At 36.5% G+C, this 20,529-nt stretch overlaps 1 protein-coding gene across 28 annotated transcripts in view; it reads left to right on the forward strand.

Annotated features, from left to right (window-relative positions):
- The window catches only part of RIMS1 (regulating synaptic membrane exocytosis 1), a 299,994-nt gene that overhangs the window by 98,522 nt on the left and 180,943 nt on the right, over positions 1-20,529 (forward strand). For 27 of the 28 annotated variants that reach the window (XM_079299111.1, XM_079299113.1, XM_079299110.1 and 24 more), the window contains exon 2: positions 15,182-15,410. In XM_079299111.1, coding sequence (XP_079155237.1) covers positions 15,182-15,410 — 229 coding nt within the window. The remainder of the gene's footprint in view (positions 1-15,181; positions 15,411-20,529) is intronic. The other variant, XM_079299109.1, reaches the window with a different exon arrangement.

A 20,529-nucleotide genomic window follows, 5' to 3' on the forward strand; every position in this document is an offset into this window, starting at 1 on the left:
TGCTTTTTCAGATGAAGAAAAATTTAGCAAATTTGTACATAGGGAAAAATGGAAACCTATGTTTATATCCTGTGAGGGCAAGAAGTCATTTCTGACTTTGATAGTAACAGAACAAAACTTGAGACATTCCCTGCCTCTGATAAATATTTTAAAATAAATAGGGCTGAATTATTTGTGCACAAGTAGACTGAAGACTTGGCTGCAGAAGTCTCTGGCTGGCTGATGATCTGTTTTCCTTTGTTAAATTTTGGGAATTAGGAAAATTCTGTAAATTTATTGGACTCCTGACACAGAGGCAGTATTCAGAAGGGGCACATGGATAACCATGGAAGCTGTTGGACCATTAAGGCCAGCATTCACCATTGGCATTTGTAATGCAGCATTTTGAAAAAGGATAAAGGAAGGACATAATTTTTAGGACACTGCATTTTTAAAGCTTGTAGAAAGGTCACAAAAGGTTCAGTTAAGAGATACAATAATGTTTCAGATGCTGGAGAAGCTACTTTGCAGTGGAGAATTTAGAGATTTCAATCTCCTTAGTTTATCACACAGGAGATCAAAAGGTGACTTAATTATAAAGTGTAAACACTTTCATACATGCACAGTATTCACCACTAAAAGCTTTTTAATCTAGTGGTGAAAGGCGGAATAAGCACTGAGGGATGAGAGTTGAAGTGACTGTCCTTGGAAGCAGGGCATGTATTTTTAATGGTGAGTGTGATTCACCTAGTAGGTGTTGATCTCTCAGTATTCTCCAAATAAGACTTGCTTTTTGTCTTAATGCATTAAACAGCATCAGATCTCATCAACACAGTGTTACACACTTTCTGAACTCCAGGACTTTGATAATCTACTTGTTTCAGATTTGTTTTTCTTACATTTTTAATTTTTAAAAATTATTTTTAATTCCCCCAGAAGAGACAGTTTTATTACATAAGCTAGAACTAAAGCTTTTGATGTCACCATGTTGCAAGAATGTTAATGAGCTCATATTGTAGATCTTCCTAACTCAGGAACAGGTTTCCTGAAAGCACAAATTGACGTTTTATGGTCTAGTTAGGACAACTTACCTAAACTTAAAGCTTTAATATATTTAATTGCAGCTGATGATAATATTTCCAACATAATGGTTGCAACTACTCCACTTTTTCTCAGTCAAAACATGCCACCAACCATAACTCCTGGTAATCAACTAGGTGTGACACAAAGTGTGTAAAGCCATGCTTCCACACTCCTCTGGGCTAAAGTCAGGCTTCTAAGAGTGTAATGGTTTGACTGAGGAATCCATATCAAATACCAAATAATCCCCCAGGTGACTAGATCTAACAAAGTTACATAAAATTTGGTATCTAATGGATTTTGTTTCAAAATTCTTATCTAGGGATAGTATCATTTGAATTCCTAGCACTCTGCCTTCTTCCAGTCTTCCTCATATATATATTTTGGTCTTCTAATGACCTGTGACATAATTAAATTACAATAGCAGTGGCAGTGAGCACAGGCAGAAAATCTAGTACACACAAAAAATTTCATACAACTCAGTCCTCATCACAGAAAGATAGATCCTGTCTGTCCTTCAGTGCACCATATGCTAAGTCTCTTCTTCCTAAAGTGCTAGAAATGACATTTCACATAGTGCAGTCCTAGCAATAGGTTTTTTGAATATACACATTATTGGTCATACCAGGATATTATTTTGATAATCTTAAAAGGTGAGAGTTGCTGCAACTGAGACATACCTACTCCTTGTTTGTTTTCAGGTAGGAAAATTACTGCCTTTCATCAGCCAAGTCAGATTTTTTGTGCCATCATTAAATAAAACAGTTTTTTCTGGCAAGTTGTGCCTAGCTTCCTGCTTTTGGGGAAGCTGGCACGTATGAGGCCACATCAGTGACATGATTGGATGATATTAGTGTTCTGGGTCCAGCTCACCTCTTTGCTGTCCTGGCCATAGACCAAAGCATGGTGCAATGCACAGATGGCTTGGTAGGGGATTTTCTTTGAAACATGAAAAAACTCTCAGTATTGGTACTGTTGGCCAGTTCCAGGAATTTTCTTGAAGCCTCCAGATTTTCACTTCTACTTCAGAAATGTACTGTGGCTGTTCAGATTATAGCTGACAGAAAGAAATTTTTAGTTGTTCCACTTGGGTGAAGAGAGCTGATAAGAAATCATCATCCATTTTGAAGGATCTCACTCTAGATACCCATGCAGCTTCACTCTTCATCATTCTGCTCAGCTTTTGGAGAATATGGTACAATGAGCTGGATAAAAATGTCCCTTGAGCACTCTTGACACACAGCTTTGGATTTTAAGTTATGTACCCCATGTAAAAGGAAGGAGTGCCTTTTAAAATGTGGTGCAGAACAAGACTGCAAAAATAGTGGTTGTATTCTGTGACTCTTCGATGTTACTGTGAATTTGGCAGAAGGGTGAGTCAGTGTCATCACAAGAACTTTGCATAGAGACTGCTGGCTCAAGCAATAAGAAAGCCTGATGTAAAAGATTGATATTCTTCATTTACATCTAGCTCCATCTGGAAATCCATTTTTAGGTTAAGAAAATACTGAGTTATGACAGGAACTAAATCTTTACAGCGTTTGGCTCTGCAAAGGGTTAGCCAAGGGAAATGAAATACCTATTCCTACCAGAGAGTAAGTAGGAGACTGATGGTATGGTTAGATCCAAGTGCTCTGAAACAAATTCTGACTTGGTCACTTGAAAACTTTCAGTGTTTTGTCTCTGGACACAGTTACACTGGAGTATCAGATTCAGATTTGTACCTGGAGACTTCTGTGGGACTGAACCAAATCTTCTGAAGGTCTGAGCCTATGGCATGTGATGGCTCTGCAGCATATGGACCCTGTGGTGGTCCAAAATGATAAAGGAGCCTGAATCTTTGTGACTGCACACTGCTTAAAGGGCTGCTGTGAGAACTACTATGGAACAGCAGAAAAATACTAACCAAGGAAAACCTTTGGAGAAATGTCTCTCTGCCAAATTTATGTGCACTTTGAGTAGCAGGCAGAATCATAAAACAGGTTAGTAGACTTTGTGCAGTGTTTCCCAAGGGACACTCACTCCTGTTATTTAAGACATTATTGGTTTAAAATGAGCCTTAGGGGTTTTCTGCTAGGACTGAAATGGTAAATAGGCTGGCAGAAGCTTTTCTTCTCTTAAAATCATGCCTATGATGAGTATGACTCCTCAGGAGAGAACTGCAGTGGGTCTGCTGAATGTGATGAATGAGCACGTGGTTACTGAAGCATCTCTCTTGATGTCCTCCTGCTACGTTGTCCAAATGGCATTTTTCCAATATGCATTATTATAGAAATAAAATCCATATTTTGAAATACTAGCAGTTCTGAACTGTATGGACTGAAATTTTTTATGGCAATGTCTTTTCATGAGAGTTTGGGCATAAATAGTTGGCTTGGGAAGCAATCAAAGTGTTGATAGATACAGGAAGGAAAGGAGAATAAAATCTGAAATTGAATGTCATATTTTTCTGTAGGCCTTGCTGTGGAAATTTAGATCAAAGAGAAAAATAGTTTACACAAATTTTGGACTTACACTTTCAATTCAACAGCTTCATCAGGTGAGACAGATTTGCAGCACTTTTTTTTGATAATATGGGTTTATTTCTGAGCTTGTACAGTCTCAGTGAGCATCAAAAAGCAAGTATGCTCATCACAAAAGAGCATCCATTTCTCTACTGGGAATAATTTCAAATTCAAGACATTTTTCTTAAAACAGTTATGAGCAGTGATATTCTGGAGGAAAAGCAGGCATTAAGAATGTGGAGGAAAATGCTATTGGTTTTCTTTCACAAATAATGTTCTTGAGAACATTTAACTTCAATAGGGAGTACATTAAAAGAAGAAATTAAAGTAAATCATAAATATAAAGAGCCTTGACATTTTTAATTTTACCATGTGCTATGCTTAAAACATAAAATAAACCAGTTAATGTTCTCCTTTTCTAATTTTCTAATTCACTAAGATGCCATATGCTTTTCATTTGTGTTTACTTTGGCATCCAGAAGAATGAAGAGAATTTAGTAATGCTGAAGACAACCGTAATCATTATCTTGTGTTCAAGCACTTTGATGGTATATTTAAAATAGATGTGTGAGCCTTTTTTGTTCCTTGTAATATGGAAATTATAAAGGAAGGTGAACAGGATGATAAATTAGAGAAGCTCTCAGCAAGGCTGTTAAATTATTTTTAGGTAGAAGACATACTGTACACACTGAGCATCAGCTGAATAAAATTAATTTGAAATGTTATTACTGTTGATCTTGCAGTCCTATTGTATTTTTTTTTTCAGTTCTGCATCTTGCTGGCTTCTATCACACCCCTCACTGTGAGATCTTTTCCTGTTTTGCACGTGTCCTGTTTGTTACCACCATATGGTAGTTAGAATTTCAGTAGCTTTGCTCTGTTTACAGACCACTGTGCTTTGTCATATTTTTGCTACTCACCCTGTATTGCCATCTGATACTTATCATCTGTTTAACACATTGGATGCCAAAAATACTCAATTTCTTTTTTTTTCTTTTTTCCCAAATGCATGTATGAGAAAGACTGCTTGAGAATTCTGTTTTGATAAACATTGCTCCCGAGTAATTTCCTGTTAATGTTGAACCAGGACCCATACCTCTCAACTTCCCAAACTTTTCACCAGTTGCCAGCTGACTGAAGGGATATATTTCAGCACTGAGGATTTTTTTTTTTCACCTTCTGTGCATTGTACTATTTATAGCAGTCAATAGGGTGTTTAAATATCTTTTCCCACTGTGTGACTATAGCAAAACCAATATTGTCAGAGTATAGCAGGGCCTATTCTTACTCTGGTTGCTAATTGCAATTTAGATAGGATTGCATTAAGGAACTGTTTTTAAAATTGGTTCCATTGGATAAATGGGCTTCTCTTTCACTTTCTTTCTCATGTGTTGCTTCAATAATATGTGTTTTGGTTTATAGTTCTGTATTCAGAACAAGAGAGCTGAATACTCGTACCTGTGTGTGTCATTTTGTGTAGGTGCAAATCTGTGCCCCACTTCTAAAAACTTTTCCTTAAAATTTTTATTAATCTTTTTTCCTCATTCTGTAATTCTTAAATTAAACTTTCCTGCTGTGGTATCCTGCCTCCCAGCCCCTCCTATTCCCCCTTCCCTGCTCATTTCTTAATATTCTGATTTTTATGGCTGGTTGGTTGTGATTTGATGACCATCCTTAGAAAAAAAAAGTGCCTGCAGTAGTATATTATGTGATTCAATAAATTCAATAAATTGAAGAGAACACTATTTAATTTTCTTTCACATCAGTCTGAAAACTGATTAGGTTTTGTCTGTTCACAAAAATTTGATTGTGGTGAAGTTTAGCTTAAATAAATGATATTTGTATTCCATAATAAAATGAAACTGACGTTTTTGAAGAGAAAATAAATCAAGCCATTCTTTACTCATATATTTAATGTATTTTAAGGGACATTTGCTGACAGAGCCACTTCTCAAAAGAGTATTTTAGTGTAGAAATTTCCTATGGAACTCAGAGACTCCAACTTCAAGGATCACTCCGTGGCATTAAAGCATTGTTATGCCACCACAAGCTGACATAGGTCAGCTCATTCAGGAGACAAGTTCTGTGTCTATTGTACAACATGGAGAAGAGAGTGAGGTGATGGATTAATTCTGTACTATTTAAGTGATCAGGAATACTGGTGATCAGTAATATTTAAATAAATGAGGAAAATTAAGATATCGCTTAGTCAGTTGTTAAGGAAAAAAATTTAAGGTACTTCCCAGCAGTCTTTTTAGAAATTTTTGTAAGAGAAACTGTGTCTAACATACTTAAGGGCTTGTTCTTTTAAAAAAGCAACCATATTACTTGTATTTGTGAATGCAGTAATGTAAAAGGATATGCCCTGTAATGTCACAAATGGTTCTGGCGTGGCTGGGTGTCTCTGGGATCTTTGTTTTTTGCCATACACCTGCACAAAAACAGTTCTTCTGTTATGCTGTATAAAGAAAATACAGAGAATGAAAACTTTTCTCTGAAAGAACAAAGACAAATAACTGTAATTAATTGCCTTTAGTATTTTTATCTGTCTTCTCTTCATGTCAGAGTAAGCCCTGATTTCATAATTTAGGTAAGCCTTGCATAAAACTGCTTTCTGCATTTTAAAAATTTGAACAAAAGAACTATATATATATAAAATGTATTGGTGAATAAATCTTTTAGATCTTTGTGTCTGAAACAGCTGAGAAGAGAGAAATCTTCATCATACTTGACAGTTTATTAGGGATTAAATTGTAAGGGTGTTGTGAATTGAAGAGGTGCTAGAAGATGGTCTCATTGTTGTGATCTACTAATGTGGATAGACAGGAGAAAATTTCTCAGGCCTTTTTTACAGTGAATCTTATGGAGAATATTAAGCTTAAAGTTTTGGGAACTGAAATTCAGTTTTAAAGCAATGTCTGTAGAAAATCAAATCCAGTTTTAAAACAATCTTTGTAGCAAATCATGTTATTTTGATTTTGAGTTAATTTTTTCTAAAGGATACATATTCCTGATGAAGTCACATACAAGCAATATAAGCACCTTGTACTATGCTAGAGCTTTATTTTTTAAGATTGCCCGAGTTTGACAGTACAGTTGCAAGAGATGCTCAAGTTCACACTTCCCCTGCAGTCAAATCCCTTTCCTCAGTTTCTGATTTTTTTTTTTAAATTTTTTTCCCACTCCATCCATAAACATTAATGCAACTGTGTGGGATCAGATTTTCCTTCTTGAGTTTCCTGGGCTAGATTGACTGTGTGGTTGCATGGGTATTGCTATCCCTCAGTCATTATGACTGGTTTTTTTACAACAGGTATTGCGTGAATAATGGCAAATAAAATAATACAGCCATTTACCTCTGCAGATTTGTTGCATGAGTAGTTTCAGCAATCTTTAGAAAGCTGATTATGCTTATAGGTCCTGTGTTTATTAGGTAGACAATGGTTGGCCTGAAAGTGTGTGTAATGCTGCAGTAAGAGTGGGACTGTTAAACAGTGACATTTCTATAAACCCTTTAGGTGTTGCGTTTAGTAAAGTTCAGGCTGCTAACAGCTCTGTGTGTAGGAACTCATGAAACTTTTTGAACTTCCTCACTTGGAATTGGTGACAGCTCCTCAGAGCAAACCAGCTGCTCTCCTGCTGCACTGTCTCTTAAGAGAGCTGAGTGGTGAAGAAATTAAACAGGAAAATGCAGCAGAGCTGTGATGGTTACAGGGGAGAACTGGTACTGGTGAGGTTGTCCACAGAGGTAAGAGGTATGTGAGAATGGTCATACTGGATAAGACCAAAGGAAGAGGCATTGACACATTCTGGAGTGTTGTTGCCACCCTTCCACTGGCTCCAGTCAAACTGTCACTTTGTCGATTGAGTTTGAGCAGAAGGCGCTGATTCCTTCAGTACTAAATATATCTCAGCATGCAAGTGCTTTTTAATACAAGACATGCACAGTTTCTTTCTGAATTCCTCAGCTATGCCTTTTTTAGTACTATTTTGTGTGGTTTGCTTCGTTCTCCAGTTTCTCGTTTTTACCTCAGAAAGGATATCGGTCATTTGGGAGGAACTGTGGGAAGCTGGAATGTAAATTCCTTATTGTAGATATTGTACATTTTTGACTCACAGTTCTTCAGTTGTGTAAGGAAGAAGTCTGCTTGTGGGCTGTAGTTATTTAAAAAAACCACCAACAAATAGAAGTATATGAAAATAAAGTTTTCCAATAATCTGCATTAGGAAATCTTCCAGGAAGATGAAAAATTGCATTTTATACAAGGTATTTAATGAGCTCATTTATATGCTTGCAGAAAACCTGCCCTAAGTAAAATGTTAACTTGAAAATGACTGTTCCTGCTGCTAAAAAGGCACCAGATAAGAGCCCTGGGAATAAGCTGCTGCCCACACCACTTTGCTGATGTGTCTCTTCTCTGATGTGATGAGCAGGGACACTTTCTAGACAAGGTGTGGGACTTTTTTGCAACAGCCTGTACAGGCTTGTGAGGATGCTGCCAGGTAGGATGTGCCATAGATGATAGGAAGGAATTGGAATTAAGACAACTTGTGTAGAGGACAAAAGCATCTGCTACATGTGAACAACTTTCCAGTGGTGATGGCCAAGTCTAAGTTCCTGTGTGAAGTCTGTAAGTGAAATCTTTGTCTTGACCAAGTCTGAATTTTAACATGATTCTCATAATACAATTTTTTGTGGTTTTGCTTCTCCTGGATTGGTGTCACAGACCTATAGAAAGATGCTAGCAGTCATTAAAAATGCATTGTCCCTCATGGACATGGGAAAGCTCTAAGTATATTGCCTGAGGGCTTGGAAGCAAAAAGTAAATTACTAGAATCATAACATGATGAAAAGAAATTTTAAAATTACCTTTATGTATTTCTGAATGATGTTGGGAGATTGGTGTTACCATGCTGCCTGGAAATACTTGTTACAGACTATAATCCTTCTGAGTGGGAATTTCACACATGCAGAAGGAATGGTGATCTTTGCCACAGGGGCAGCCTGCATTGTAATTATTAGGCAAATAAAAAATAATAAGAACAGACAGGAGAGTCTGTAATGCCTGACCAGTTATGTAAAATTTTTAACATACTTTTGACTTATCTAATTGTTCTCCAGATCTTTGCAGGCCTCAAGGTGAATGAGAGTTTTAAGGAGGATAATGTGATCAATGGTGGTGTTCCTAATACTCCCATGCAAGAGGCAACACAGGGAAGTCCTCAAAGACCAGATTGGATGGGACTTTGAGTAACTTGTTCTAGTGAAAGATGTGGCTGCCCATGTCAGGGGGCTTAGAAGTAGGTGATCTTTGAGGTCCCTTCCAACCCAAACCATTCTGTGATTCTTGCTTGAAAGTTTAACTTGAGCAGAAGCATCTTAGTGCTGAATGAGCAATCATAGGCAGGATGGAAATAGGCTGTCAAAGTCTTTGAAGGTGAAGATAAGCCATTTATGTTTTATGCAGTAGAAAAGCAGATTCATCAGAGGAATACAAAGAGAGAGGTAAAATAAATTAAATTATATTTGTTGCAGAAGTGTGATTAGACTATCAGACTGACAGGATTGCACTGGCAGGAAAAGGAATTGAGGGATGAGCTCGTGATTACTGAATGTTTAAGCTGGAAAGATATGAAATCAGCTAAACTTCAGTGGTTTTTTGTTTTTTTTTGGAGAGAGGGTTGTGGGGGGTCTTTTGGGTGTGTGATTTTTTATTTGGTTGGTTGGTTTTGGTTTGGTTTGGTTTTTATTTGAAAAATTAGCCCCCACAACTTGCATAACAGTTTAGATGAAGGTCTAAGTAGGTCTGCATACAGTGTGTAGCACAGTGGTTATTGGTCCAGAGTGCAAAACAGAATGGAGAGGGTGGTAAGTTGTGCTGGAGGCAGAAGGAAATTTCTGTTTCAATTTATGAAGTTTGGTGTACAGGTCACCCTTAACAGGAGTCAGTATCTATGCCAAACACTTCTGTTTGGAGAGAAGGGGACAAATGTGAGGCAGAGAGACAGACCTGTGAGTTACAAGCATGGTGAGATTTGTGTTTGCACCAATAAAACAGGGAGGAAGAAGAGATCTTGGCATGTGGAGAAGGAAGGGCTGATGCCCAGCAGGATTGAGGTGATTGCTGGTGAGGTGAAAAATGTCATGGATGGCAGGTGAACAGCAAGTTGGCTGAAAATGGAGTTGATCCATAGTTGTGTGTTGAGTAAACAGTGGAGAATGAAGAAAGCTTCAGGCCAGGTAAAATCTGGAAATTTGAGGAATATTCATTGCTTTTATTATAGAGTGGAGAACATGCTATATGTTGTCCATACTAACAATTTTGATATATTTATTAAAAAGGTGTAGGAGTGAGAGACAAGACCTACAGGAAATGTGATTAGGGAATAGTCAAATGGGTGGTAAGTAGTGTCAGGGTGAACTGACAAGTTGGACAGTAGGAAACAGCAAAGGGACTAGAAGCAGTCTGTATGTGCAGGAGAAAATATGGGTATGAAAGCCTCCAACTCTACCATTTGAAATCCTTTGATTAGTGCTTGTATTTCTTTTACAGAAACGTGGCCTTTTTTTACCTCTCAGGATTAGTTGATTAATCATCCTGCTACCTGTTTCTCAGCTTACAGAAATCATATCCTGCTTCTCTTTGGTTCTTAAAACAGCAGTTCACATTGAATAAAAAAGTACAGTAATAGCATTAATATAGAAATATTAACATCCAAATTCACTGAAGTTCAGTATTTTGCAATATGAGTACATCCTGCAGTTACTTCATCTTTACAAAATAACCAAGTATTGCCCATGCTAAAAAAGTAGCACACCCCCAAACATTTAAAAATATCCTGGATTTGAAACAGATGAACATTGCTACATCAAGAACTTGGGAGCTTGAAGAGTTAGTTATGTTGCTTACTACTCAACCTGAATTTGTTCTACCCATACAGAGGGTATAAATTTTAATAATGGATTTATATGTTGTGGGGTGATTAATGAAGTAACTAGAAAATATATCTAGACTTCGCCACTCAACTTCAGCTGTTTTTCTAGTCAATACGTGCTGGATTACCCCATAAACCCCCCTCATTTGTCTTTATTCAGACAAAACTGTACACAGCAAAATGGCCTGTCTTGGCTTTGCTGTTTGAAGTGCATATTCCCAAAACCCATGATAAGCTGGCAGCTTTTCCCAGGTGCTGGTGGGGCTGAGGCCAAAGCAGCCTCCCTCTGGAAGCCCCTCTGTGAGGAGGGGTGCAGTGCTGGCAGACCAGCCAGGCATCCAGTGGGACTGGGGTAATTCCAGCTTTACACAACAGCTGAACAACGTTTTTCAGGTCACAGCTTCAATGTAGATGCTTAAGGATCACCAACAGGTTTTCTGCTCTAGCTGTTGCCTTCGTGGGCATACACAATATTGCAGTTTGCATTTTAAATTATTTATTTATCATAAAAAAAGAATGCCAAGAACAGAGCTTGGTAAAACGCCTGCTTATCTTATGGAAAAACTTGCCTGAGCTCTGTGTGATGATGTGTTTGTGTGGCGTGGGTGAACAGGACAAAATACTGCATTTTACTGAGCTTTTTTTCAGACATGCAGTAGCTGCTGGTGGATAGTTACTTAAGGCTATGTCACTTAGAAGGCGGCACTTTTTCTACTAACATGAACTCATGACAGGGCATAATATTTTTATAACATTACATCAGGTGCTGAGTTTCAAGACAGCCTTTTGAATTGAACTGGGAGAGTGAAAATGCAATCTGCATTGCCATCTACTGGATTTCTAAGGAAGTACAAAATGTAATTTCATACTACATTTGAAGTAATTCAAAATGTAACTGCTTGAAAGAGACACAAATCTTTATAAAATTTGTATAAAATCTGTGCAGACAGAGAATATATATGCAAATGCACTCTTTTGAAGCTCTTTCTATTCTTCATATATGTGCAAATATTTTAGATAGGAGTATAAAACGGCAAAATAGAATTTAATACATGATTTTGAGACAGCAAAAAAAGCAATGATATAGTCTGTTAAAAATTACAGCCTTCAATTGTAATTTAAGTAATTAAAATAGTAAGAAATTCAATAATAAGATTATAAATATACATCTTGGTCCAGCTCTAAAGAGCAAACAAAATAAATTAGCATTTCTCTGTGGCTTAATGTAACATTTTTTGATTAGTCAATGTTATAAATGGCCTCAATGTTCATTTTTTTGTCCTCCTAATTATATCAGTGAGCTGTCTGAAAGTTTTTAAATTATGTAAGGTGTTTTTCACAAGTGTTCTCCAAGGCTTAGAGTTTTTGCTAGGTATATGAAGATGTGAGAAAAGCTTTTAAGAATTTCCTATCAGTAATTTTTTTTACTAGTTTATGCTGGCAAAGTAAAATAATGAATATTCAAATGAAAGTATGGTAACGTGTAACATAACTGAAGCAGGGGTTTCTGTGAAATGCCTTTGGAAAAAAAAAAAGGGAGAGGAGGAGGAGGAGGAGGAAGCCATCATGTTTTCTTGGAGAAAAAAGAAGTAGGAACCTAAACATATGTTGAATTATATGTATATTGTAAAAGTGAGCATGTTAAGTCTTTAACTGTAGACATGCGAAGTGTGTGTTGGTTTTTGTGCACTGTGGGTAGTGATGCTGACCCCTCATGGGTGCACTAAAGTCCCAAGCAGCTCAGTCTCTTCCAAGTATTTTAGCAACAGATGAGTGTGGTTTAGTCATAGGAGATGTGATGTGCTCCCATAGTGGGATCTTTTCTGATCCTGCATATGTGGCACGCCTGTGAGTGTGAAGTAGCAGCACCCCCCAGACACGTCAGCTCGTGTGGATGCAGCTCTGGTTTAGAGTGGTGGGAGGTCTGCACAAGTGAAATACTGCAATAATGTCTCAAAGTAAGCTAATCCTGCAGGTGCCCTTCACTTGAGTAGCAGAACCAGACAGATGTTTGGGTGCATGATGAAAAATCACATGGGTGTATGCAGATATACCTCCTACACAATACTACTGTGGTTGCTCTTTCTCTCAGAATTGGTATCTGCTTCAAGGGTCTGCCAAGCCATTATATCATATGCTGTTATTAGGTCTTTAGTCTAACCTTTAGGTGCTTGTCTACATTAAAGAGTATTTAGTCAATTAAAATTTCCTTTCATCTGTTGAAAATGTGCTCAATAGCCTGGAAGTTAAGGAGCAAATCAAAACCTACCATCTGTATTTTAGTTCTTGCTTAATACACTTCTATATATGGCAAAACTATTGAGAGGGATTTGCTGCCACTCTTATAGAATAGCCAGAGATACAGAGATCCAGCTTTTTCCTCAAAAAGTTAGGAAAGGTGGTTAAAAAAAGAGCCAATTGAACCAGACCTGCTGTGAGCTAGGTAAGATTCTTTCTGCTGTCATTTTCTCCAATTCCATTCTTGCTGTAGATAAAATGTGAGCATTTCCTCAGTAGTGCCATGTATGATATGCAAAATAATGGTTTCAAAACCCTCAAAGTAAAATGTGTCTTACATGGATTCAGAAATTTAAAAATTTATGAACAAGCGATACTTTTAAATAAAATCTTTAATCTCATCTCACTTAAGTTTTGCCCAGTTTATAAAAGGTTCATCTACCCCTTGGTGCACACAGAAGGAAAAAACCACAGTGGTATTAGTACTCTTGGTATGCTTTATTAGAGATAGAAAATGTTCTAATGTAGATGGTCTAATTGGGAAAGAATAGGAAGAGGGGCAGTGCTTGCTATTATCTTCCCTTTCCATGTTAGTGAACAGCCAGGGCTTTTGGCTTTACTTTAGTGGAGGAGAACTGAATTTAGTTTCCATGGTTTCATTTTTTAATAGAATATTTGATGTAATAAGAAATTTACCTACAGACCTCTCCATTATTTAATTGCACTCTTTAAGCTGGTTATTATAAAAATTCCTGAATGTCTTCAGTTGTTTTTATGCATTAGAATTGAGGAGCTGTGTAAGATAAGTCAATTCATATGTATAATCCAGTTACATGGCCAAAAGTATTAAGTTTCTCCAGTATTTTGCCTAATTCTTTGACTTCCTTTTCTCATCTTACTCAATACTGCAAAGGTTTTTTAAGCAGGTTAGTAAAAAAATAAAACAAAACAAACTCCTTTGCTGCTCCTGCCAAGCTTTTTATTTGCATAAAGAATTAAGTATAATGCATCGTGTTTGTAGTTAGGGAAAATAGATTATTTGGCTGCTTAGCTTTTGCTGTTGCTGCATTCTCAGTAGAATCACCCATGTGAAGTTACTGGTTTTAGTGTGAGAGCTGTTTGATTTATGTATTTACAAGCAATAACATTCCTGTCCAACTGAATTATGTGTATTTTACCACAATTCCTGTGAGTTGTTGAATTGTCATTTTTTAGGCTTGAATATCATGTTAAAGTAAAAATATCCACTTCACCAAGAAAGTATTTCATACAAAGATGAACACGAATTACTTACATCTTAAAACTGCAGACAAGTTCACCACACACCCACCCCCCCACCTACCCACACACAAGCCCACAGAAGCATGGAATTCTGACACTAAAAATACAATAATATATACCAAATGCTGGTTAAATGGTGTGAGTCTCAGTGCTAATTAAGGAAGTAGGTAGTTCAAAGCAGAGATAAAGGATATCACCAAGACCTCTACAGACAGCACACCTACTGTTTCCATATATTAAACTCAAGATTCCCTGTTTCTATTCATAATCTGTGTAGTTACTTGTGATTTTAAAATGGTATGCACGGATGTGTAGATTTGAAGCAACATCTGGAAAAGCCTGAGTTCTACATAGCATGGTGCAAAGACCAAGTTTTGCCCTTCTGGAATCCTCTCCTTAGGCTGTCTCTGGTCTTTTTGAGCTGTGATTAGGAGGAGAGTATTGTGTAGCAGCCAGATGGTGGGCATAGGGTCCCATGTGTTTGTTATTTGGGACAGCTGCAGGAGAAGTTCTGCTTCTTTGAGCACCAGTCTTCATTGTAGGAACCTCTGTACCTGCTAATGCTTCTATATACTCCTACAGCTAAGCTGGAAGAATATTTGTAATGAGGGATAGCAAACCTTAAGTAGTCTCTCATACTTAAGAAGAGAAGACACAACAGATTGTTAATATATAAATTTGAAATAAAAATATTTTCTCATATTCTTGTAAGGTTGGTGTCATCGTAGACCGTGTCATTATTTGTTACATGTGTTAGTAATCTAGATTTTGGAAGCACTGAAACTGGAGATTGATTTGTATATTTTGATTATACCTGATGTATAAATTAAGTTGGTTAAAAAGATGCAAATTTGATCACACAATTACTTATTCAGTATATGGTAGGCAGTTTTGTCTAGTATATTCATTTGGATCAATTTCTGGTCAAGTGAAATGATTTGCTTGTAATCTTTGAAGCAAGCATTCAAAAATAAAGATGTCTATCATTTTTTCCTTTAGATTGCCCTATACAATCTTCTGTGTGCAGTGTGTATTTGATATGAGGTACATGTAGTATTGTGAACAGGCTCAGAATATTAGGCAGAGTTTCAAACTGAAAGAAATGCAGAGTAGTAATCTTTCCTCCTATTCGTGCTATATAAACTTTTTTCTCATCTATACAGGAGGTTGCATCAACAATTTGAAAGCTATAAAGAGCAAGTAAGAAAGATAGGGGAAGAAGCCCGCCGTTACCAGGGAGAGCACAAGGATGATGCTCCAACATGTGGAATCTGTCATAAAACAAAGTTTGCAGATGGTTGTGGCCATTTGTGCTCTTATTGCCGGACCAAGTTCTGTGCTCGATGCGGAGGTCGTGTCTCTCTGCGATCAAACAATGTAAGTCTGCTCTGGGTACTCTTAAGAAAAACCCTCCTTGACTTTGTCATGCTGCAGGTTGTTCACCTTAAGTTTGGCATTTCATGCTTCATTTTACTTAAGTGTTTCATTCATTGCTTCATGATGAGGTGTGTATCATCCAAGTAAATCAATGTGAAGTAATGCAAGTAAAACGGATGTATTTAATGATTGCCAAGGTACTTGGGAATCACAGAGTTATTTTAAAACAAGAGAATAATAATAAAGCAAGTCTAGTTCTATGGAGTGACAGCTTGTAGAAAATATACTTGTTTTTCTTAGACTGAAAAAAAACCCCTTTTGCTCAGGTAAAACTCCACATTAATAAATTTTTATTGAAGCCTTGTTTAAGGTTACATTTTTTTTATTTTCATAGAGCTTTCCATAAACACTTATAAATTTCTTTTACATGAATTCAGTCAAATTTTTTGTTAAAAAAATCAAAACCAACCACTTTCCTTAGCACAGGGAAAGTGTTACACCAATTTATTTAAAATTTATTTAAAGGAAAAAACTTCAGATTAGTCTGGATTAGGCATCCTACTTTTAGGCAGGTGAACTGAATAGTTCTGCCTCTGATCTGCATGAGTTAGCTGTACTAGCTTTCCACAAAACCAGACAATATCCAAGAGTACCCTGTGGTCTGTCAGTCTTTTCCAAGCCTCTGTCTACTCTCTTGTATGAGCAGTAGGATCTAAATTTGGAATATTGCTGTCCAGTGATTATTTTTGGCTAGTCATCAAGGACTATGGTGTGTTATAAAACATTTTACACATCTCTTTTTATTATATGAATAATTTTTTGTTTTCTGTCATGAGATGAAGCAACTTTCTCATATGGCTTTAAGATGCCAGGCTTTTGTAGCATAAATTTGTGGGTACTCTTGGTGTCAACACCAATTCACTTAAAAGTGAACACAGATTTTATAGCAGATAATAATTTTCACAAGGGGACTAGTTTGTGGCCTTTTCACTTTTACATTAAGATGGACATCAGTTGAATAGGCCTTCTGAAATTTCATGTAAACCAAAAATAACCCCTCAAAAAGATGCATTGCATGGTTATTTTACAAGTTTTCCATAGCTTTAATATACCTGTGAGTCCCTTAAATTAAATTCACATTCTGAAGAAAACTATATGGGTGAATTGAAGGAAAATTTGCATGTGTTATTATCTTAATAAAAATAGATGCATGACATTGCATCACCTGTAGGTGGTGTCATTAGAGCAAGTCTCTGAAAATATAGTTTACTTTTATGTATTATTCTGTTAATGAGTGCATGTGATACCACTCAACTTTATGCAGAAAAAAGGTTGAATATATACTTTAACCATTTTTCACCCACTATTTCAAGCCACAGAAATGGAAGAGTGTAATTTCATTTATAACTTGTGTTTTGTTTCTTAAATTGTTTATGCTTCTGTGGGTCAGGATGGGAAAACATGTTTTCAACATGTCATCTTTGACAGTAATGTCATCTTTTTATTTAAAGCTCTTTTTTTCTTAACTTTGTGGTTTTGTCTATTTGTAGAGAATTATTAGCATTGTACTTCTTGAAATCTGTCTATTAATTCTTGCCTATTTTATTCTTTATCTCTTCTTTTTTTCTTTTCTCTTTTTATTCTGCTTCCTTGGATGCTTTCCCAAAGGAGGACAAAGTGGTTAGAATCCATGCTTTTTATAATTTATTATTATAATGTTATTAGTTAACTGGGATACATATTAATGTGAAAAAAACTGAACTGAAATTTTGTAATCATCCACAGGGGAGGGGGGAAAAACAGGAATCCTGACACCCAGGCCCTACATATCCCTTAGCTGAACATAGGCCTTAAAGACACCTCAACAAGGAAACCCAAGAGTGTTGTCAAAATATGACAATAAAAGAAATTAAGAACTGAGAATTATTTATTGGCTAAAAATTAGGGGAGCCAGTAAAGTGTAATAACATTTTATTTAATACATACATATTTAGTTAACAGTTTTGACTTTTTGCATGCAACATCCTTCCATCAGCTTCAGGAAATCTAATTTAGTCTTTTAATTGTAGTTTTACATTGTTTTACATGATTTGCTGTGTTTCACTTCAGGCTACAGCAGAAATTCAGGGAATTCTTGTAAAATCAGCTTTTTGATTGATATTTTGAATAATATATAATATGGAAACAAACTGGACCTAAGTATAGAGAGCAAGGTGGAGCGAATCCTTTTTGAATGCATAGTCATGATTTCAAAAATCTGCAGAACCTTAAGGATCAAGTAGAGGCACATTCACCAGTATTGCCTGTGCCTTGTCTCAAATAGGTGAGGGGGGTTCCCTGTTCATCTCTCAAATAGGTGAGGGGGGTTCCCTGTTCATCTCTGCCCCTGTGCATGGCATCAGGGTGGCAGTACTTGAGCAGAACAGTGTACGTGCATTTGCCACCTCTTCTGGGGCAGTTCTGCAAAAGGTGGTAGTCCAGATTTTTAATTGGAGCATCAAGTGTGGAAATTAGCTACCTTTTCTGGCACCTCAGCTGAAGCAAGTGTAATTTAATTAAAATCCAGTGTGGTTTTTGATGTGTTCTGTATTGAGTTGTGATTGGGATATGGTGTTATGCCTCCATTTAAACACTAGCATACCTGTAACCTGAAATTTAATACTGTTCAATACCCAGAGAAAATTATTTCTATTATGTTTGAGTATTGCAGTAGGTTTTTAACATGTCAATATTAGTGCTACTCTGAAGATGTGTTCTGAAGACATATCTGACTCATTTGGATTGTACTAAATTCAATTAAATATATCCTTATTGTTTGCACTTGTGCTGTTTTAGGTTTTCCTGAAGGTTTTGGTTACTTTAGGTGTTTAATTCCAGGCTTCCACATGCCAATAAAATGCCCTAGTAGCAATGTTTGAAAATAAACTCTACATGGTGTGATAAAGCAGAGCTACAGCTCTTTAACAGCTAAAAAGCTAATGGTAGTCAGAGGGAATGTTTCCAATAACTAGCCCTGAATGTGTGAAAAACATACTTCTTTAAAGTACCATTTCTTTAGCAGTTCCTCTCTCAGAAAGTTATGGAATATATAGAATTGAATATTTCAAAATATTAATACATACCTAGAAGCAGTATGTTTTATAACAAAACAATTGGTATAATTAAAATAGAGCAACATGAGAAAAATGTTATTTCTTAATTTTTTTTGAGTGGCTCAACATTCTTGACTAATTACATATGGCAAGTCTCATATCAGTAAAAATTTTTTAAAACGTATTTATCCCTTAGTGTCCACATGAATTTTTGCAACAATAAATTATATTAATACAAAACATGTGCACCAAGTTTCATCAGGTTAAGGGGGCATCACTTGGAAAGGATGATGAAGTGTGAATTACCAAAGTGTCAACTCAGAAAAAGTCAAGTGTTAACCTAGATTCGAGGTGTTTACTGTAGAGTTAGAGAATTAATGATGTCTCCTCCCCTGGGGTGTTGTTACCCATCTCTGACAAATACAAACTGTGATAGGCACAAAGAAAGTCAGTCAGGGGATAATCCAAGAAATGGAGAGCTGCTCATATGAGAGAAGGCCAGAGAGATTAAGAGGACAAGAGCTAAAGCAATTATAGTTGATACCTGGAAGTGTGGAATTCATATGTAGAAATGCAGGAAATTTAAGCAATAAGAATAGAGGACAGTGAGTGCATAAGACCAAATGTGTATAACTTGGCTCTAAACACTCATGGCTTGAAAAAATATATTTACAAGCATTAGAGTAAAGCCATGAGAATTTATTTAATGTGCTTATTGGAAAGAGGAAGAGCCCAATAAAACTTTAAAGACTAAATTTAATGAGGTTAGGAAAGGATTCATGCAATGTGGTTGCTTGTGGCTGTAGGGCAATGTATAAGGTCCCTAAGGTTCCTTGCAGCTTTTGATTGTAGCTAAATATTTTAAAAATGTTATGCTTTGAAGCTGTTCTTGACCTTTTCAAGTAAGTGCCAAGTATTTCTTAAGGATTTTTTCAAATATGTATAGCAGAACTTAATAAGTTCTCTCCTCATTTAAAATCATGAAGGACGTCCCAAAACACCTCGTAGGGAGAGTTAGTAGGCATCCTAGGCTGATCAAGAAATTATGCATTACACTTAAAAAATTAATTGGCAATAACTGGCATATTCTAGTGCCTAATGAGTTGCATAAATGTCAATGATTCTTGTTCTAATATGTCAAAATGCATACCCAAGTATGTTCCTTAAGTTCTTTCATGTTTTTCGAGTGTTGGTTAGCTCTTTGCACTTCTCACCTGAGTTTTCCCTCCTTTTGTATGGTTGTAGGCAGACTGCATTTAATGGGTTTAATTAAATTTTATGTGAGGTAACATTTCAGAAGGAAAGGTAGATTTCTTTTTTTTTTTTTTTTTTTTTGAGAGAAAGCTGACACTTCTATTTTGGCAGAATATTCTAGGTGGCTTTAGTTTCTTATAGGGGGCCTCCATTTTTCACTCTGAATCCTTTTAGTTATGTTCTGCACACCAAGATTTTAATTGCCAAATTTTTTAAAAAGTGTGTTTAAATTACTTCCTTCTATTCCATTCACTCTGCCCTGTGATGTGAAGTATTTTGGTTTTTAGGGCAGTGGAGAAGTCAGGAAAATGTCCTATTAGTTGCTGTCCATGGTTTGGTAGGGGGTGGGAAGGGACCAACATTAGTCCTCCTGGTGGCCTGGCTGCCACTGCCACTCTTTGCTTCCCTGCCATGGTACCACAACCTTGTAAAGCAGAAAAATGACTGAAAATACAACTTTTTTCTTTCCTCATTCCTGTAAAAGTTTTTCACAGTATTTGGTTTAGGCAATCCAAAAATATGTATTTCCTTTGTGATCACCTGATACACGTTTCTTTCTCCTTATAGAAAAGGAGATACATTTTAGGGTACACAGAAGAATGAGCAAATATAGTTTCTTTGGATTAAAATTGAAGTATTTAGTGAGATGCTGTGGGTGTATTGAGCTACGTGAAATTTGTATGACAATGACAGACCTAGGTGGAAGATCCATGTCCCAGGTTAAGCCATGTAATTATCCATAGCAATCAGTCTACCACTGTACAGGTTTCATTAGGTTTACTATTTTT

The sequence above is a fragment of the Erithacus rubecula genome (genome assembly GCF_903797595.1).
Source record: "Erithacus rubecula genome assembly, chromosome: 2".
Classification (NCBI taxonomy): domain Eukaryota; kingdom Metazoa; phylum Chordata; class Aves; order Passeriformes; family Muscicapidae; genus Erithacus; species Erithacus rubecula.